This window comes from Phaethon aethereus, assembly GCF_964289735.1.
Source record: "Phaethon aethereus genome assembly, chromosome: 11".
In the NCBI taxonomy this organism is placed as follows: domain Eukaryota; kingdom Metazoa; phylum Chordata; class Aves; order Phaethontiformes; family Phaethontidae; genus Phaethon; species Phaethon aethereus.
In genome coordinates, this window is record NC_138587.1 from 16,342,443 (window position 1) to 16,364,893 (window position 22,451).

The 22,451-nt window shown below is 36.9% G+C and overlaps 1 protein-coding gene across 1 annotated transcript in view; it reads right to left on the reverse strand.

Moving 5' to 3' along the window:
- Positions 1 to 3,132: 3,132 nt before the first annotated feature.
- CACNA1D (calcium voltage-gated channel subunit alpha1 D) overlaps positions 3,133 to 22,451 on the reverse strand; it is a gene marked incomplete at its 3' end in the record, with an annotated part of 199,580 nt that continues 180,261 nt past the window's right edge. The window contains exons 43-50 of the mRNA XM_082004726.1: positions 15,062 to 15,178; positions 13,181 to 13,548; positions 12,856 to 12,882; positions 11,778 to 11,927; positions 9,414 to 9,577; positions 5,505 to 5,626; positions 4,411 to 4,731; positions 3,133 to 3,426 (exon numbers count right to left, since the gene is read on the reverse strand). Coding sequence (XP_081860852.1) covers positions 3,133 to 3,426; positions 4,411 to 4,731; positions 5,505 to 5,626; positions 9,414 to 9,577; positions 11,778 to 11,927; positions 12,856 to 12,882; positions 13,181 to 13,548; positions 15,062 to 15,178 — 1,563 coding nt within the window. The remainder of the gene's footprint in view (positions 3,427 to 4,410; positions 4,732 to 5,504; positions 5,627 to 9,413; positions 9,578 to 11,777; positions 11,928 to 12,855; positions 12,883 to 13,180; positions 13,549 to 15,061; positions 15,179 to 22,451) is intronic.

Genomic DNA, 22,451 nt, shown 5'->3' on the forward strand with positions numbered 1-22,451 from the left:
TACAATTTTTAGTCTATTCTTCTGTTATCTAAGCTTAAAAAAAAGACACTGTTGAAATATGAATATTTTATATATTCACCTTTGCAGTGAACTTAACTTCACTGTAAAAGAATTAGCACTGTTTAATTATTTACTAATGTTTTCTGTCATTATATCCATGTACAAATAAACCTGGAAACTCATGAAATATGCTTTAGTTGTTGTGGTAACTTCTAGTTTTTCTGTATTTAGTAATTACTATGACATACAGTATTTTAAGAGTGCCAATTACCATGTAAGTATGCATATATTGATTACTTTTTCCATATACTTCTGTAATAAAATTGAACAGGTATTCTGTGTATCCATATACATTTATGTTCTCCCTTAAACTATTAACTATTCAGAACGTGGTTTGTAACTAAATTTCCTTCATTAGTTATTTTTGTAAGGACTATTTTCTCATAAAATAGCATTATCTGCCCTAAAAAGTCTCTCTTCAGACTACTGAAAGCTAAGGACTAACGATACTAGCAAGAAAATACAGTGAAGTCAGAATGTTGTTTTCTGTCTCCTTGGTCAAATTGATTAATTTAAATATTGTCACTCTGCTCAATCTGCCTGATTTGATGTGCTATCAAAAATCCATATGGTGAAGTAACCTGGTCTGGGATTTTTTCCTCCTCCTTTTTTTTTTTTCTTCCCTCTAATGTTCAACTTCAGCTGCCTTAAAGGCAGTTTTCAGAAGTGGGGATACCACAGTAGGTGGAACTTTGAAAACTACCCTTTGTTATTTCGCAATGATACCAGATCCAGAAAGCTCCACTTTGGTCTTCTAAAGCTTGTTTCTGTTAAGCTGGGAGAGCATAACAAAGCGACTATTGCTGGGTAACGTACCCAAGTGTTTCCCGGTAGACAGCATGGAAGATTTGTTTTGACGTTTTTAGGGGATTTTAGTCAAATTTTCCTAATTGTTTCCATAGATCTGTATCTAGGGAGGTAATAATCCTCTAGATAGTAGGGGAGTAATAATACCTGTTTTCATACGAGTACTTTAATCGCTTTATTTCTTTCTGGTTAACAGCAATCATTCATAAAAGACTTGCACACTATGATAGTGGACTGGTGGCTACATTCCACACATTCCTTCCATTCTTCAAACAGTGCAAACAGAATTTAACTTTTGGAGCTTCTTGGTGAAAAGCAATTAGTAAAAGGAGTCCCAAGTATAATAAAATTATTACACAGTTTTATTTTGAAGAACATTTTGCATTTTTTTTAATACAAAATGATGTAGGTCAAGAAATAATTTACAAACCTTTAAGTTCTTATCCTGGCATTTGAAGTAAGAATGATTTCAGAGGAAGTCTGTAAGCTATTCATAGGAAACTGTCATTATGTACAAAATGTTTATTGACATGTTTTAAACATCACATTTGTAAAAATGTGAACTGGATTGCTATCTAGCATGTGAACTACAGGTAAAACCTGATAAGATAACTTGTTAGAACAAGTCATTGTTATCCAGTGCTAACAAAATAGACAGTAGCTTTCAGTGTTTTTTGATTTTCCTCCAAGGTTGTATTAGCCTCAAAGTAATTTCAGGGTTTTACTGCATTGTGAACAATGTCTAAGCCCTCTCTTGATTGCATAAAAATAAATCTTTGAAATAGTACACATAGAACAACAGAAAAGTAGTGGCAATAAAATAGTATACTTCTTATATCAAGGTTTTTGGTTCTGTGAAGCATCATTTTATCATATTTCTTTTCTTTCCAAGCAGAGTAAGTAGTACTGAAGTAAAGCATTTTCATTTACCTGTGAAATATTTTCTGCCCAGGATGCTTCCTATCAAAATAGGGTATGTAGGTAATATACATTGTCAAAACTAATTATCTCATGACCAGTAATATACCCTGACATGAACTTGCCAATTTTTATGTAATTTTAATATTTATTTTTAGCATGGAATTAATACAAAATAAAATTAGAGCTTATTTTTCAATCAAAAAAGTTAAAATAACTTGAAATCTTCTACCTTTCAAAGTATAAGACTGTAAATAGTCAACTGTGCATCCCTTATGCAAAGAGAGTCCTTTGACTCAGTTAGTTAAAAAAAAAAAAGCTGTTCTGTTGCCAAGTTCAAACTTGACACTTTATCCCAAAAAGAGATTTACACTGAGAGGTGGCTCTATTTAAATATCTATGCTATAGATCTATATATTCCAAGTAAAAATACTTCTATCTAGAATTCTGTGCAGAGTTACAATAATTGGGGTCCATAAATATTGCTGCAGTTCAATTACGGTACAATAATTACAAAATATAGAACATCTCTTTACAAATACAAATCATTGTATATTACAATTAATTTACAATAATTTCTACTATATAATTTTTAGCAAACTATCTTATCTAATTCTGCTATAACCTGGTTGCAAGTGCATTAGTAAGAATGCAATTATTCCAGTATATTTTGCCCTTAACGTGATAGTCATAAAACAGACCATCTGAATGATATTTTCCTATGTAAACTGGTGTTACATATGACAGATTATTCTTTATACAACTTCTTTTTCCAACGATCTCTAAAAGGTAGAGCATGACAAACTGTATTTTAGAAGAGCATTAAGAAAAGAAATCAGGAGACAAGTTTGAAAACGATGTTAGAATGGATATGCAACGAGTAGCTGATATGCTATTGAGTACTGAGGTAATGACATTATTGGTTGTCATCACTCATCTCATGTTGCTGTTTCCCACACAATTTTGTGCCGGACTTTCACAGACATTTTCACAGACAAAATCCTGCTCTACTATGAAGGACAGCAGCACAAGACTGAAAGACAGGCAAGATATTACACCTCAGAATCCCACTCTAGCCCTCAAAATACTGATTGTCACAATCTGCTTGGTTTCAAAATAACCGTATTCCTACAGAGGAACTGAAGATTCTATGGGAGAAGACTTGACGTACTGCAGCTCTGATCACATTTCGGCAACCTGGAGATAATCAATTTATTAGTTATGGCTTCCTTGAGGTGTGACATCACTTGTACAAAACTTGATTGGTTATTCACTCCAGCTAGTGCCTACCATCTCCAAACTATGAGGCACTTTTTCTGTTATTAGAATCACTTTCCTTGCTAAATACTATAAGCTTGTAATGCATATCATTTCATCAGCTAAGTCTTCTTCATATCGTCCCGTTTCTGGTTCTTCATCACTGTAGCCAGGACCAAAATCTTGAAGTTCATAATCTTGCCTGCTTAAAATGGGAAACATATCCCCATTGGTCCCATTGCTAATATTCCCATTGAGAAGATTACTTGCTGCACTTTCCATCTCGTCAATGGTCATGTCACATGCATCAGCAATCTCGTGTTTTGTAGCTGAAACAAATTTAGGGTCCTTTGCATACCTTCCTAGGCCTTCAGATATAAGTACCTGGCAGATGGAGGGGAAGAGAAGGAGATATACAGCGGAATTACAGGAGAACAGACAGGTCATAACAACACGTCTCATTTGTGGAAAATACCAGAAACCCACAGCAAAACTGCATGTGTAAACAATCAAATGGCTTCAAACCACACTGTATCAGTTATGTGATAACGTAACTGGTAATGCAACACATCTGACTTTTCGCTGTAGAAATTTGGGAGTGGTCTTTGATGAACATTAATCATCAGGCTGACATACTAAAGACAACAGTTATTATATCGCAAATGGTGCAATTAGAACAATTGCCTGAAAACACAGAATTCTAGATATGTTCTCAGTACTTTAGGGTATCTGGAAGAAAGATGCTTAAGTCCCGTTTGCAAATAAAGTTTAACAAAGTGTATTGTTTAGCTCATAGCAATGAAAAGGAAGTGATAGATGGAACCAAGAACAGTAACTATGATTCAGAAATTCTATATCCTCTTTATCTTCAAATCTTTTTTAATATAAAAGGGAATTCTTAACATTCTTTAGTACACCTACAAATCAATCCTTGTAGTTGTTATTCACCTCTCTGCATTTAGTACACTGATTCATAGAGCTCTTTGAATTATTCAGACTATTGCAAAAATAGTGATGTATTTCTATTGAAACAGCAGAGAGAACAGGCATATGTATCATCTCTTCCCTATCAGCCATTGTGGAAGGACACTTCATAACTGATCCTCATCTAGAAAACTTAATTTCAAATGTCTTTGAAATCTCTCCAGTTCTCTGACACACTAATGTTAAGATTTGGATTCAACAGAAATCCTTTACTACATGAGTAAGTTCCCCTGTCTTCACCTAGAAATAGTTTTGGGCTTTGAAACTGAAAATACCATATTTTCAGAGAAAGAACGTGGACTGAATTATGTGCTTTTTAAAGTTAACACAAAAACTGAAGAGACAGACACTCTTGGCTACTTCAGAGGTTTCTGTGATACTTACCGCTTCTACCAAACTGTCTGCACTCCTCTGTTTGTCACTATGTTTATGCCTAAAGTCATTAGGTACAGTTAAATTGGCTGGTGTAAATGTTCGGTAGGAAATATCAGGGTCATCTGTGTACCAAGAGCTCCTATGTAAGGAAGGCAGGCTACCATTCATATGTTCTGTAGATTCAGCCCTATCAACCTGGATTAGAGGTGTGTAATACGGAGTACGGTCCCTGTTGGGAGGGGTTGCAGGTGGGGTAGCCCAGGAACGTGTTGAACGACTTGGTGAATGTTTATGAGCTTTGCTGGAATCCAGACCTGCAACAGCCATGACCTGGCAAGGGAAAGAATTTTACAAGTTAGTGATTTCAAATGCTCTGTCATACTCATTCCTCATTTCAGCAGTTAGGTCAAACCACTTGTTCAGGCAGCAGCTATACAAAGTTAACATTCCCTGGTGTTTAATAGCCATGTAAAGGAGGAACAGGACTGAAGCTGGTAAAGTGACAGGATGAAATGGTATTTTTTCTATTATTGCTCAGATCACAACATCTTGGTATTAGCATTAATAAAGAAAACTAATTGCTTATACAATATATTAAACAAAGAGAGCAAATTGTAGAAACATTCCTTCTGTCCAGGAGGGACAGGATGGGAAGCTGTCAGCATTTTCCAAGCACTCTGTATGGTGTCTCTAGGCAATGGGCATTGTCATCTTCTCAGGGCCACGTCAGAGTGAGGCACTGAGCGTCAGAAGATGTGTACGTTGTACTCGCAAGCTCTCACAAATGGATCTGAGTAACCGCATAGACAAAGATTAACAGATGGCTACTGTATTATGCAGTCCTGGTCAAAATTCCTTAGGGCATTCCGACTCTTTGTGGACACTTAAAGAGTCATAGGGGCAAACTGCTCATTTCCAATGTTTTGTAGAAGTTTGATGTTTGAGAAACCTCGTGTCTAGCAACTACAAGCCTATACTTGGCCTAGAAGCCATGCACAGGCAAACTGCACTAGTACTGTTTCAAACAACCGTTAAAGTCAGAGGTACAAACAGAAGCTAAAAAGATGTAATTCATTACTAGTTAAGTAAGATTTTGTGTTTACCTGCTGTTGCATTAAGTGAAGCGGTAAAGCAGTGCGATGGTGGAAATTAGGAGAGAGCGGTATGTCATCTTGACTGCTTTGTCGGCGGAGGCATTCGAAGTTAAAGGAAGATCGTCTATTTGCTACAGGGAAACCATAATTCGTTAGGAAAATAAATACTTTTCCTCAGATATTATTGTTTCCAGAATTCCAGTGTGGGTCAACTATCACACAAATAAAAACATATCCCCCAGTAAGAAATAAGCTGTGCTAACAGAAGCAAGCAGCTTGTTACAAGATAAAGGATAGATCCATCATATGAGCAAAGGCAGTCTGAGGTAGAAACCACACGGGCAGCCTAACGTGGCAGAATTTGAAGCCACTATGTTTCACAAAGCAAGCTTGTGTGATGCAGTAGACTCGTTCCGACACTTCAGAGTTTTGCTGTAAACTGCTGTGAATAGTTACAAAGAAGAGTTTCTTCTTTCTTCCCCATGGTTTTAAACTCTTCATTCTAGTGAATCAGACTTCCCAAAGGAAATACCAAATCCCCAGTTCCTTGGGAGCAATGAGCAATATGAAAACCCATATCCAAGTCAAAGTTGACTCACATCAATTTCTGATGTTTATTCTGTTACTTATGACAGCTATACGCCATGGTCTCTGCTGTTATGCATGCTGTTATTATATGTAAATGCTAGAAAGGAGAAAGTAGAAATCTAAACCGGATCAAGATGTTTGGCTGATGTGGAAATGTTTCATCTGGTCTTGGTGAAAGCCTGTGGGATGATGGGAAGCAGCGCATGGGTATCACTCCTCTGTGTTAGCTTCAGTGTGAAGAAAATCTGGATGCCGAACGGCAGCTGGAATCCAGATACGTCCTCACAGCTGTGAGCGTCATAGTGGAAAACTGTAAAGAGCCTGACTGTACAAAGCAATGATACAAAACTGTGCTCTCTTGAAACTTATTGAAACTATTCTTGGTATCTTTTTTTCTAACACCAAGAATTTTGTGAACAGAATTGAAGAGTTAAGTGCCATAGACTTAGAGTAATCACGAGACACTTAATGCTGGATACTAACAATCAAGGTTCCTTAAAGAGCCATTGGACTAAAACAGGCACTTCCAGGAGGTGAGCCCGTCCACTTAATGCAAAATTTGTCTCTCTTTTCATTGTCTCTACGGTAAATCCAAATACAGGAATGTAAGCCTTAGCTCCTGACCCTGACAAATGCTAAAAGTCGCAATACCAAAATGAACAAAAAGCACACCAAAAAGTCCCCTCATCCAAAACAAGACCCTTCTTTGCACATGCTTCTCCCCAAGAAAGCGTCTGAAAGAACATTTAGTCATTTCCCAATGCACTTCTGGAAGTTGCTGAAATACTGTGGTGATGAGTGATATAAAAACCTCTAGAAAGCTTGACACAGAGCTCGGTTTACTAACTATAGTACTCAGCCAAGGCACTGTATGTTACATTAACTTGGATGGAATCCAGATGCTAGCAGAAACTGCTTAGTGCAATGTTGCAGGTTTGTTTTTTTTTTCTTTTCTCCTTTCTTTACATGAGAACATGAAAAATCTTTCTCCCCAGGCCTAACAGCCCATACACTAGTTACAAACAATAGGTTTGAGCTTCTTTTAAAATCTGCTGAGATGCCAAGCCTCTGAAATTTCTCAACTATGTTCCTAAACATTAAATATATGTTTATGACAGAAGGCCTGACTGTGCTCTTGTGACATTGTACTGATACAAGTCAAAGGACTTCCTACATTGCCCTCACGCAACTTAGCTCAGAACTAGGTCCTCTTATCCTAGGATATCAAACACCTTCTTATCTAGCACACTTATCTAGTCTCTTGTATGTGAGATAGAGTGTAAGCTTCCTCTACAGAAATGTCTGCTTAGTACTGTCATCAAAACTTTATCAGAAAAGTTAAATGAAGGCCAAAGGCTGCAGTCACAGGAAGCCTTCAGCCCTCCCCTCACAACACTTCCATGGGAAGAACCCACAGGATTTTTATAAGAAGGTTGTTCTCCTGCAATGTATGGAACGGATATACAAAGCATCCATCTATTGCTTTGGCTTACAATTTCTCTGATATTAGAAAAACTTGTAGAATGACGTACAGGAGAGCTAGCAGCTTTCTGTACACTTTGTTATCATTCGAGTTATTTACCCTCTATAGTACAAGACTCATTCTTTCTGCTTTTCTCCATCTGTGCCCCTTAAAATCAGAGAGCCAAAGAGCAGAGAGTGTTACTAATCTTGTCATAAGGACCTGTGTGCCAAAAGTGAGGATTCAGCACTCACAGTATAGCTGAAGAATGTTTCCTTTACTATATAATAATATATTTTGCTGCTGCCCTTTACCACAGCTTTCTGGAGCTTTAAACAGTCTGAGACTGTACTTCAGACATTGTGTAATGATCCCACAACACCTCTATCTGAAACACTTTTATTTTTTAAATCTATAACTCCATTTTTCTTAAGGTGCCTGAGACAGGAAAGGACTGAAACTCATTTTCCTACCCACAGGGTCCTTACGTACTTCCACAGATAAAGAGAGTCTAGCTGCTAGCATCATCAGAATGAAAGACAACTCTGGTTTTGCTAGAAAGCTGAAACGTGGAGACTCTTTTAGAAATGATCCTGTATCGTCTTGTCTGGATGGCACTGGTTAGATGGCATCATCCAAAGACATATGTAACAGACCTGGCTGTGCTGACCACACCATGGTACTCTGAGGGACACTATGGGGTTGCATGGAGCCGAGTGTTGTTTCTTGTACACCAATCCAGTCTACTATAGCCTTAGAAACATGTTTATTTGACACTGCACAACCTCAAGTGCTTCCTCTCTGTGAAGTGTCAGAGGTCAAAGACCAAAATCCAAGAGCTTTGAGTCTGTGCCTAGCTTCACCAGAGGATTAGCACTGCTGATCTCTGCAGTATGGCTTGGAAAATACAGAAACAAAATTACAACGTAAGAAACATGAAAGCTTTTAGAAATGCAGGTAAAGCAATATGGTACTTGAGATAAGGGGAAAACAAGGGAAAGATCTAAGGAGGAGAACAAATGAAAATTAAAGAAAGCAGTAAAAATAAAAAAATCAGTTGACAACACTAATTCAATCTATAAATTGAAACATTTTCTCCCACAGAAGAAACACAGAATATTAAGCATTGTTCCTGCGATAACAGAACAAAGTACCAATGTGAATCTGAAACAAGATGCTTAGCCCAGAGTGACGCTTTTATTTTTCCCAGGGATTTGAGAAGCTCATGTTAAAAAGCTAAAGGCACTTCCAAGTTAAGGAAAAAAACACAAAAACAAAGCACCATTGAGCTCACTCTTGGTTTTCTTTCCCCTGAAAATTATCCTACTTCAGCCCTAGTGTTTACTAGAACAGTACGAGGTAAAGATGTAAATGGAACCAATTAGAATGTCATTAAGCAGCATCTCTGTTAACAGACGCGAAGCGCCAGCCGGTGAGTCACTAGAGAGACGACAGCACTGACCCACGGCAACACTGCTCGGCAGTGGGTGTGAATGAAGGGCACACGGATTGCACCATCCTATCCAAGTTTCAAAGCAAGCTACTGCTGCATTCTACCTTGCTTGCTCTTCGTTAATCAAATCAACATAAAACTTAAAACGGGCAATTAAATTGGTTATTTTATATTGTTGTATGAGTGAGACGAGATATTAGAAAGACTGACTTGTAAGCTAGGATCCATAGATTCTCCAAGCAATCTCTCGGGATGGATAGATATTTCTGCCATACACAATAATGTGATAGCAACAGTAATCGAGAAACATCATCTTTGAAATCCAAGTTAAAAAGAAGCCTTTTTAAACTGAAGCATGTCTGAATGCATTTAAATAATTCTGGATTTGCAAACAAATTGTTCTTCATGTACTTACGTGTTGGTGTTGGAGGTAGCAGCCGTCTCCTAGGAGATCTTTTTGTATCATAACAGATCTGTGAATCATCTTCCTCAAAAAACACATGTGGGTGATGGTAACCTTTTGGTCTCTCAAAATCTGAGTCATGGCAGTGATATCTACAGTGGTAATCATACATATGCCTGTGTTTAAAATGAAGAGAAATGTTATTTCTCTAAATTGATTTATTAGATTTCTTCCAGAAGATTTCCAAAGCCACTCTTTCTCCAGCAAAATGACCAAAGTTTACATTGTATAATTACACAACTGAATTTTAAAATCCAGTTTCTGTATGTAAACTGATTTTGAGATAGCGAGCATACACTTCTGTACTAGTATAGTTATGTAGTAAGCTCTCAGATTAAATTTTTATCAAATAATATTTTCAGTGAAGTTATTCTTAGCAGTACAGGCTAAAACGTAGGACCTCAGTTATACATTGCTTAAAAAAATAAAAATACTCTGATTTACTCCTGCCACAGAGAAGAGCAGCACAAACTCAGAGAATGGAATTAAGCCTTTTACATTCAGGATACTTCTGTTGTTGAAAATGGAATCTTGTACGGGTGTTATCTGACTGTAATTAGCATGTAAAAAAAATAGTGACCTGAGAAAACCTGTAAAATTTAGCTTTCATGCAAATCTTAGCTTTTATGCAAACCAACAAGATGCAGATTAGGGAGCCGATCTTGCCAGAATTCAGATGGCAAAGAAAGACAATATAGGAGGAGGAGATGGAGGAGAATTAAGCATGTCTGGCACTTGTGCATATGCACTTACGGATCTAAAACAAAATTGCAGTAAAATCTTCTACTTTTGGGCAGGACTTCAAAATAAAAAATTATTGACAGAAGTAGAGGATATTTTTGAGAAGTTATTGAATTTATTCAGCAAAAGGGAAACATAGCTACTGTAAGGAAGATCTACTCAAGATCTTGCAAAATGCGTATGTCCTATGTCATAATGAGAAGGTGAATATTACGAAATTTAAAAAAAAAAAGAAAATCACAAGCTATTGGGGAAAAAGGTGCATTTAATTTTTTTTAAATAGGAAGCCTTTCAGTATTACCAAATATAGGTTCTGTTTATGACAGTTTGATACTCAGAAAACACCAGAACGATCTCACATTTTAAAGACTAAATCAGGAATATCAGGACTTCCTCCCAAAGCAGCACCCAAACATGGCTTGAACAACTGGAAACCTATTATTTATGTCCAGGAGTGGTCCCAATGTAAAGTTAGACTTGCCCTCTTGCTGAAGCCATCATTGATTGAAGCCAACAGCACAGTGCTCAAATCAAACTAATTTGGTAATGCTTAAAGCTAAACTAACTTGGGGGCCACTGTTCTAAAGTTAGAAAAACCAAGCCCAGTCCATTTCTGAGGAAACTGTGTGAAATAAAGTTGCAGAGAAAAATCTTAAATTTACCAAAATTAAATCAAGGCCTTTTCTTATTAAATCCGAAATTAACATATTGAATGGAAAAATCACAGGCGTTTAATACACAGCATCAGGCAAGAGTTGTTAAAAAACACTAGTGGGCCTTGGGAAAATCCTACTGGACAGAAATACTACAATTAACTAGGATACCATTCCAAGTTTTGGCTGGGGAAAACAGAAATGAGTTAGAAAACTGAGACACACCAGGTTACAAAGCTAGAACACTGCAGATACAGCAAGGAGCCTCAAAGTAATAAAAATTTGTAAGAAACGCTACTTGTTGACTAAAATTCAATTGATGGCATTTCCACACACCTTAAAAAACATCTATTCCAAACATACAAAGGCCAGGACAACTATGACGGTGTTAAGTGTTTGTACTAACGAGACAAAAAAAAGGTGCCAAGAGAATTATTAATAAAGAGGGATAATGAAAATTTTCAAAAGGAAGTCATCCAATTCTTTATTGGTCCAGCTAGTACTATCTTATGATCTCAGTCCATAGTTTACCCGTTTCACCTTTCTTTTTAAGTTAAATTAAAAGAAGAAAATATTTCTAAAAGTTCCTTTACCTGAGCTTGACCCATGTTCCATTGTACATGGAATTTTATTTATAAATGAAATTACTTTGGTTATGCACTATCTAGTTTATACTCAGTTCAAAGGAACTTTGTGCTTTTCTTTGAATTTGGTATAGAAGTTTTTCTGGAGTCTGCACATGATGCCAAATACAAAAGATCTTTGGTACATAACATGATTCCTATTGACCATTTCACTTGTCAACAGTTGTGGAGTATTAACATCATCAGAGAATTTCCAGTATAAGTGTGCTTAGTGAAGCCTTTACAGATATGTACCAAGTTTATTGAAATATTTTTTCCAGTTTAACAAATATCCTCACCTGCTTCCTGACAACATACTGTCTTCCTCATAATATTCTTCTCCACTAAAATACTCCTGCTCTCCCAAGTATCGATCATCATTGCAATAGTCTTGAACTTCACGTTCTTCGCGGCAAATAGTAGGTCGACGCCCATCACCAGAGTCAGATCTGTAAGTAGCAAATACTTATATATTTTAATATTTTATTATATAAATTATATGTTGTATATTTTATACACAGTTTTAATATGCTTCCAAGGAAGAAAAAAAAAAAACCTACAAGCATTAACAACTCTCTTGTCAGAATGTGGTGTTATATTAAATTGCATAGAACTGCAGTTCAGAACATGACTTTTTCGTCTGTTTCTTAAAGATGACCTCCCTTTATTTCCTTATGGTACAAATAGGAAAATAATTAATACGGGGGCTCAGTGGAGTCAAATACATTTAAGACATCTTTACAAAATACAAACTCAGAGTACTTTGAAGAAACACAGCTTCTCTCAAATGTCTGAAGTATGTCAAATGGCTAAAATATTAAGGAGCACTCACTGATGTATTCCAAGAAAAATCTGAAACAGATGTGCAAATCTAGACATTAAAAACTAGCACTGAATGCACATTTAGCGGCGCACTTCAAATAAAACAACAGATCCTATTTTTAAAAGTTGTTTTAAGGAATATTCAGACATATGACCAGGAAAGATTTTGTCCAGTCCCCTACAAATGGAACTGCACACATTAGTATTTATCAAAGCTAAACCCAGTGTTTTTCCCAGGCTTTGCAAGTTAATTTTAAACAAGGGCTACCACCAGGTGTGATCTTTTGTCTGTTGAAAACTGCACAAACCTGTCTAGACTTCTAAAAGGGCTCGAATAATTTTGAACTATCTGGAAGTTTGTCCTTTAAGCACAGGCAGTGGAAAATTTTACTTAGAAATTGTCACTTAAGTTATTCAGCATATGCATTGTCATACATTTAATTTTGAAAATTGTACTGTAGGGAAAAAAAAAAAGACAAGAAAAGAAAGTAGACAAGAAAAGGGAAAAAACCCTACTTTGTCCTCTTCAATTATGTCAGAACAATACCAACTCACCTAACGTATGTTTCATAGTAGCGGGTTCTATCCAGGTAAGCCATGAAAATAAGAAGAAAGATATTTCAAAATCAGGTAGTTTTGAGAAATTTATTGGTGATTATAACTCTGTGGTATAACTAATAATTTAACTTTAAAGGCTACTTCTTTCAATCGGTACTAAAGTTACATAAATTTCCCATAAGTCAGATATATGTTTCATACATCAGTAGGCAACAGAAATGAAGCCAAATATACAGATTAGCTTCATGTAGCATATGTTTTCTCATAGTGCATTTATAATACATAAATTTGTTTAAAAGCAAATAAATATTTGTAAGTTTACCTCCTGCTGCTTGGCCTTCTACGCTTCTCATGATCTGTTCTGGAATAAGAATGGTAACCATTTTCAGATCTATGCTCGTGATTTCCAAATTTTGTGTGTTTTCCATGAACAACTTTGGACACGTTGGCATTATTGAGATTGGCATTTGTTGAGTTTGAAACTTGCTTTCCTACTGAGTTGTGATTATGATGATTGTGGTATACAGAGTTTCCTGCCTGAGGATATATATTTTTCTCAGTATCACTTGCAGATGGAATTGAAGGCCGCTGAACATGTAAGGGACGATGTGTGGTGTTGATCTGTTGAAATGAATCTCGTCTGTCACTGCTAATATGGTTTATGTGGTTGCCAAAGAGGGCACCGTTCCTCTGTTGTAGGGAAAAAGAAAGAAAAAATTACATCAGATACCTTAACAGAACATATTTTTGACAGTGATAACTTACTTTTCTCTCCTACATGCATACAAAAGTAGCAATTCAAATAATCTGTGATTCTTCTTTCTAATTTTATGATGCTTCAGATGGGATCTCCTGAAGTGATAGAGATGTGATTGTGATAATGACAATATTTGTATTTCAGAGTCAAACCAACATTATGCTGTGATCATTATTCTTTTTCCATACAACTAAATGTGACATCCAGCTTTCTCCACATTTCATTATGCAGGAGAAAACTACATTCCCATACACGAACATGCACCAACTTCCTCAGAGAAAGGACGTGTCTGCATGATTTCTGAGAACACTTTGGTGGAATTCTCTCCTATTCTCCCAGAGCATCGGTTTGCAACAGGCGTCACTCAGACAGGATGGAGTGCCATGCAACAGCTTGCAAGCATGTCTCAAGTAGGTAACATTAAGCTTCAGTGCTTCCATTCTTTCTTCTTGCAGAGGTACAAGAGTAGTAACTCTTTACCAGCCCTGAGAGTGTAATGGATGGTGAGAGAATGAAGTGCTAAGTTACGACTATGACATGCAGCTCTCTTTTACATCTGACCCAGATTATGTAGCCTCCCTGTCTAGCCAGGTGTGGGTCTTGGATGACAGCAGTCTGTCTTGAAGCTCAATCTAGGGAAGACAGGAGGTAATGATGGTTGGCAGAGAAATGCATCTATTGATGGTTGCTGCAGCACTGTCTCCAGTGCCCCATCCTCTTTTTTTGCAAAGAACAATAGCAAGCTATGGGGCTTCTAACGCAATTACTGCGGAAGCATGCTTTTACATCTGCTTCTTCTGAAATGTTTGTGAAAACTTAAGTTTTCTTGCTGGCTCACAAATGGTTTGCACATTATTCCTGATTACAGTACCAACTCTGTGTTCACCATTAGACTGAATGTAGTGTAAAAGAGGAAAACTAACCTTTCTTCCTGATTGATTCTTACTGATATCCCTCACAGGACTTTGGAAATGGCATTTGTGTTTAGTTGACTTCTGTGTAATTCCAGGTATTCATTTTACAATACACAGCGCTCTGTCTGTTGTGGTCTGGCTGCACAGAAATTCATTCTCTTCTTCCTATCTACCACTGCAGAAGTTAAGGCACTTCCAATTTAAACCTTGCCACTATCAAAATTTGAGATGGCAAGGTTCACACCTTTTCTTAGGATTCGCTTAAGAAAAAAATACCATTAATGAGAAAGAATTAGAAGCAGGAGAATCACCCTGCAGGAACTACTTCCTAAATTTATGATGAGATGCAAGTGTCCTGGGAGTACCATTTTTATAGAGATATATATAAAATATACTTATTTATAAAATATTTATATTCTAGTTTGAGGGGTTTATTATTATTATAGTTATTATTCCATATTCAGGGATAAGTTCATTCTTTAATCTCATATTATATGATAAAACAATTCACGTAGCTGTGTTCTGACATTACTTTATAAACATCTTCCTCCTCCTCTGGATTGTTTTCCTCTGGTTCATCATCTTGCAAGTCACAGGATATAGCTCGCCGTATTTCGGGGCCAATATCGTGAAGTGTCCTTAGTCCTGCCTAAATCAATGACAATATCATAATACATTAGGAATGCAAATTCTTTTTGTTCTTTAATGACAGGTTTTTAAATTTATTTTAAAGGACAGTTAACAAGTTTTGTATCCTGACATCCATAGAAGATGCATCCTACTATACGTCTCTTTCCTGTTATTAATGAAAGGTTTATATGCCAGTACAACCCTGTTGAGGTGATGATGTCTATTGTAACAGTGTCGATCCTGACTAAAAGACCACTGATGTTTATAGAACCCTATGGAAATAAAATTCATCTTATAGTAAAGTATAAGTAATCAGCAAGAACTATAATAAAATGCATTTCAATGAGATGTATATTTAATGTTAAAAACACGTTTGCAGCCTGTGTCCACAAAGGAAACACAAGGAGACCTTTGCGCAACAGCAGTTCTAGCAGAGCTCAGATGGAAAAGAAAGCAGTGAAATAATTCCAGCTCATCTGCACTGCACTGTGATAGGTAGATATTTGATTTAAAGCTTTAGTTTAGGACAGAAAACCATCTAGCTACAGTAGCATGGACCTCATCGTGTATTGGCTCATATTCCTCTCAAGACTGCTACCACAAGCAACCTTTAGGAAAAGGGATAATGCTGAAACTGCCAAGGACAGACCTGCACATTACAGCACAGACATCATACTCAGGGCCACGAATTCAGGGCTTTTGTATAGGCCTGCCTTACTTGAAAAAAAGAGCTATTTTTCCTGTTTTAACTCTGGCTGTCACAGTCCGAAGCAAAAAACACAATCTTGTTCTTCCCAACTCTTTTTTTAATCTCCTCAGGTTCAGAAGAAATCAGATTTATTTGTTTAGCCCTTTACTAATGCTACACTTACACTACTAAAAATGATGCACAGCACTTGCCTCAATTCTTGATTACAATCTAGAAGCCTGATTTATTACTTTTCTGCATTTTTTTGATGCAGATGAGGGCTGTCTCAGCCCATCCGAGCTGTACTTCTACAGCATGACGGTGACATTGCGTGTTACTTGCCCTGGGGTGGCAGGAAGACGTGTAGAGGATTTTGTATGTTTCAGAGCTCCGGAGAAGCTGAAGGACCTTGGAGGGCACCGAACGTGGCTTGGTCCATTCACGCTGCCCACCACACACATTCCATGGAGTACACCACAGCATCACAGCCCGCTTTCAGCTCAAAACAGAAATAGCTGGTTTGCTGGGGAGCAAAAAGGCATGTGTGCAGTGTAGGCAACCAGAACCTGGAAAAGGATGAACTAAAGAGCTCTTGTATCTAATAGTGAAGATTTACCATAGGCTGCTCTTCAGGTTTCATTCATACCAGTATTTGACTTCCTGAAAACAGCGCTTGACTAATCTTATTAGCTACGTGTATTTGGCAATTGCATTTTCTTCCTCAGGGATGAACTTCAAAAGTTATGCTATAATTGAACAAGGCTCTAAAAATCATTTACTAGTGAGTTAATATACCGCATATCTTTCGTTAATACCTTGTGCTTTCTCCCACTTCTTATGCTAATTGCATAATCAAGACCTTAGCAAGGTTGCTAATGTCATCATTTTGTAAAGTGCTAAAGGAAAGTAAAATTAACACTTTAAGGTACAGATTTTCAAGCAGAAGATCAAAAGCTTCCATTTATTTAGCAGAGGCAAAGGCTGTATTTATTTAGCAGAGGATTACTATTATATTTTGGTTATTCAGTCATTAGCAAGAGTAGTCACTTGCATTTCATGCTCGCTGTTTCTTTAATAGCAAAGAAAAACAAAAAGAACATAAAACCCCAAAGCTACAGGCACTCTAACATAAACTGAGGTTAATATGAACAGAATACAGTGCAAGAACTACTAAAATAAGACAATAAGCATGCAGAAAAATAGCTGAACAGACCTACGCTATAGCAATGAACATAAGAGACATAGTAGTCAAGTCTCGATTCCCCAATGTTATGCATCTTCCTAGAACCCATCTTCTAACGCTGAAGCTGAGTGCGCTGCTCTACAACTACACAAAAGCTCCGTGCTTTCCGTCAAACCCAGACTTCCTTCAAGCTAAGCCCTTCTGTGAACACAACACTGACAGCGGTATTATAAATTTTAACACTGGCAAAAACTACTAGCTCATATTCCTGTCTGCCAAATTGTGACAAAGTCCCACAAATATATACCTAAAAGCTGAAAAAAGCCATGTGTTTGGCAGCAACATGTTCAATAGTAATTTAATTTTGATTACATTTCCATCTGCCTTCTGGTTTACTTCTTGTTGAATTATTCCTCCTTTACTCAAGAGAAAGCAGGCAGCTTTTATCATCTCATCTCTCTCCAGTAATACTCAGTATCATCTAACAGACCTCTTGCAATGACACAGTCAACAGCAGAAGACTAAAACCTGGATCACCATATGTAAAAGCGTATGTTAGTTAAACTAAAACAACCAGCTTTATTCACTCACAGCCAGTACTGAAACCACACGTTCTACAAGTAACATCTGCTTGCAGAATTAAAATATTTCTCAGTTTATTTGCTCTAACAGAACTAACTAACTGTTGTTGTTACAACAATCTTTTGAATGCTATCATCAAAATTACTACTCCAATGTACTGCCTCATTTTACCTGGTGCAATCTAAAAGCATTCTAAGTAATCCAAGAACAATTTTTATGACAGGAGAGCACCGCATAGTGAGACAAATTCTCATGCTGAGCTTTTACTGATAAGACAATCCTTCATTAGATCAGTCAGCTACCACTGAAGTGGGGCTGGTGTAAAAACACAGGAATTGGTACTTATATGTCTGTAGGAAATCCCTCCTCTGAACCCCATTCAATGTCTTCTGTGAAGATCGTAGAGCATGGACTGATAAAACATTTGACTTTACCTTCAAGCACTTCAGAACCAAATCAAAGATCTCTTAAATAAAAGAATAAATACAAAAATCAAACCAACCATTGCCCACATCTCTCCATTAGCTTAGAGGGAAGAAGGGTCCTTCTGACACACACGTCCCTGTATAACGTTGCCCATTTTGGCCTACCCAGCAAGAACCCCAGAGACATTATAATGCAGCAAGGGCAATGGGAGTATATGTTGTCCTCCATTTGTGAGGTTCTAAAAACTGCTACATTTAAATTCGAGATAATGTCTTCTCAGAAAAAAGACTGAGTAGACGGGGTTTTCAAAAAGAGACCCTGGGTAGTGATTTGTCTACCTTTGCCAGAGGCGTGCTTGTTTCTTTTTCACTACGACTGCTTAAGTTCTTAGGAGGCAATTAATTCCCTAAGTGGAACTTTATAAAACCTTTTATTATTATTACAGATAACAATTCAAGACTAGTCACATTCCTGAAGCTTCATGCTATAATGATTTAAAAAAAGAAAAAAAAAAGGGAAATTTGAATGTTACACAAATTTACTTCCTCACAGTCTTTGTGCATGGCTTATCAGAGCTGCAGAGGAAAGGAAATGACTGCTCAACCTTCTTTACTTTCCCCAAACAGAACAACCAGTAGACACTAAACACGGATATAAGAACTTTCCTAACATTTCATTTCCTTGGTAAAAACTGCTGGAAGTGTCACACTGTCTCTAGTCTCCTTTAAATCCTTATTTATGACAGATTCTTAATTCCTGAAGATCTTCTCATGTACAAAGAGAATTCTCGCCTTTCCTTAAAGGAAGCTTCAACATTATGTTATGCCATTTCAGCAGTAAAAACTACCTTTCAAGTTTTTCCCTAAAGAAGTGTAAATGTGACTGCCAAGGGAGGTTTAGATTAGATATTAGGATAAATTTCTTTACAGGGAGAGTGGTCAAGCATTGGAACAGGCTGCCCAGGGAGGTGGTGGAGTCACCATCACTGGAAGTGTTCAAAAAACGTGTGGATGTGGCACTTCAGGACATGGTTTAGTGGGCATGGTGGTGTTGGGTTGATGGTTGGACTTGATGATCTTAAAGGTCTTTTCCAACCGTAATGATTCTGTGTAATATTTATTTATTTATTTACTCTTTTTTGAGGACCAAAATACCATTCACATCATTTCAAGAAGCCGGGGGCCAGTTCTGCCATCATACATGCAATATCCACGTCAGCTCACCAGACAGGAAACCTGTGTGGTTCACAAGGCTGTTTAAATCACTCTGATGGTTCACATATCTAACAAAATCTGTTTAGTAATCCCAGAATATTGAAGAACACAAAATTGTTCAGTTCTGTTCTTCTCTAACTTTCCAACAGAGTATTACTATTTGCGATACACCAGTGTTTTTGCCCAGTGTATCTGTAACTGGAAAAAATACTACTATTTTTTTTTTCCCTCAGATGGGTGTTGATCTTTATGTGCATTTACACTATCCCTTTTAGCAAATTTTGTTTTCATCAGCCATTGGGAGATGAAATGGCCTGTAATGGAACAGATAAAACATGCAAGAGGCGTGTTTAGGCACCGGTTCTATAGGGATAACATTGATCAAAACTGCATCATTGAATTATTCATGCTGTTGTGCAAGAGGACATCTGTTGTTTCTACTCGTGTTTTTCTATTTTGTTGTTGTTTCTTTGAAATAGAGGAAGAGATTACTGTGTTCAATTGCCCCTAATTCTATTCCAGAGGTTTCACTAGAAGTTTGCTAAAAGAAGTTATGTCTTATTCAGACGATTTCTCTCCAAAATGTAATTTTTGATGCCCTCCTTGCTTCGTCTTTCCCTTGTAGGCATGAGAAAGATGAGACGTCAGTCCCATGGTTAGTTATCAAACCAGTTACATGCAGTGCGCTGAACAACATAATTGCATAATAATCCCAAGCACATCTTTAAATAGGCTTTCCTGGAAATGCACTTCAAATTAACATGATAATTCTGTGCAGCTGTGCTTTATGAAGCATAATAGCACCTGCAATGTTTTCAAGATGGCACAAGGCAGTAATACACCAGTGCTGTGCCCTAAATAGCATCTTGAGATAATTAATGATGCCCCGTCTCTGATACAGCATTGAGAAGGCACACATGTGCTTTCAAACGCTGAAATAATGGAACTGCAGGAGTCCCTCAGTGAGAAAAACGGTCATGACCAATAACTGTATTTCTGAATTCATTTAGAGAGAGATAAGCTTAAAGATGCTTGAAAAGCACCTAATGCCAAAACATCAAAACATTTAAAAGTTAAACATTAAAACATTAAACAGTTAAACATTTTAGAAAGATGGCTTTCAACAAATACCAAATAGATTTTAAATCAACTTTACACATCTATAGTATGCATAAAATAGTAACACCATTTTAGATATATGTTTTATATTAAGAAACTGTGTAGAATGCAAGACTCCAGAGCCGTGACTTTTAGAAAAACATTTAAATGCTTTTAAATACTTGAACTACAGAAAGATAATTTTCCCTATGTCTAAACTCAGCCCACATCCATTTTGAGGTATGGTGCAACCTACATATAGATGCAGTTTAAGCTTAATTTATGAAGTACAAGCACAATACCCTTATTTAAGTAATAGGAATCACTATCACCTACACCATTTCTGATCATGTAAGATACACAATGCTCCCTTTTTGAGGCATCTTATAATGATACCAGGAAATGGAAGAGACATTTGTAAACTTTGCTTCACAGATTTTAGAATCATGATGGATATTTAAAGATATTGCTATATACACTTACTAGATCTGAAATAGAGGATAAACATGAATTCTAAATATTTAAGTCTTCAGAGCTTCAGAATACTGAAAGCCTATGACTCTGAAAATGTTCATATAAACCATCACATTTGTAGATAATTAATATGTTTTTACTACCCGCTTATTTTACAGCAAAGAAAACCAAAAAGAAAAAAAAAAAACCCAAAGCTACAGGCATTCTAGCATAAACTGAGGTTAGTATGAACAGAATACAGTGCAAGAACTACTAAAATAAGACAATAAGCATGCAGAAAAATAGCTGAATAGACCTACGCTATAGCAGTGAACATAAGAGACATAGTAGTCAAGTCTCGATTCCCCAATGTTATGCATCTTCCTAGAACCCATCTTCTAACGCTGAAGCTGAGTGCGCTGCTCTACAACTACACAAAGCTCTGTGCTTTCCGTCAAACCCAGACTCCCTTCAAGCTAAGCCCTTCTGTGAACACAACATGAACATGGGAGCACAATTAAATTGAACTTAAGCAACATATTAACCCCTCAGCCAATGCCTGCTAAAGGGTTTTTTTCTCTTTTACTGTTTACAGCAGGGTTGATATCACTTACACAATTTGCAGAGAGAAAACAAACATAATTAATCTGAAACATGTTCCCAAAATCAAGTTCAGCTCAATCAATCAGTGCTTTTGTGTACTTGTGATATAAAGGGAAATATCCTTTATATTTTATTTGTATGTATTACCAAAGGGGGCTACATGTAAATAAATGTGAAATATAGATGCAAATGTTACATAGTTTACAGTATTTTCCCTAGGAAAAATAGTGTAAAATTAATTCATTCAAAGTACTAGATGAAAGTAATTAAACTTGTTCATGCTTCACTTAACATTTATTTTACTAGCAACGTGACTATTGTTTGGCTCAATACAAATTTCCATCACTACAAAAAGACATCTCCTAAACTACTGCTACAAATATAATTTTGTTCTGATTTTACCCTGAAAATGTATTTGTTCTTACTGCCTAAGAAAGGCACTGTGAGCCCACAGGAATTTTTGTCTCATGTCCTAGCATAGGCATATGTAACACCACAAAAATAGTAGATAGCTGACATGAACTGGTCACCTACCATTGCAGAACCACTTGCATTCCTTCCCTTCATAAGGAGTGAAAACCCCTGCTGCAGAAGACAGACTGTTGTCGTTCCAAGGGATATTGTTATTTCATTTCTGAAGATGTTTTCGCTGACAATATGCAAGTTTTGACAAACTGCTGTTGGTTGTAATTTCAAGTGTCCTTTTCTGAGTGAGGAGTAATTTGAAACTTGATGGCAAAAAGACGTCACTCAACAGCCTGAGCAGATAATCTCCAGAGTCCCACTCTGCTTTCTGGAGCGCTTCCTCTTCCCTGACTACATGTACCCAAGCAGCAGCCTGCGTTAAGCTAACAGCAAACGCTGCATCCTTGAGGAAAACTTGAGCTATACAGAATAAAAATCACCCTGAATGCAATTATTGTGGCGTAAGGAGGGGGATTCCTGCCTGCGGCATGCTCTGGCATTCACAAAGCAAATCTAGTTTTTCAGGGAGCTCCATTCTAATCTGCTGACTCAACCCAAACTTTTATCGTTTCTTCTCCCC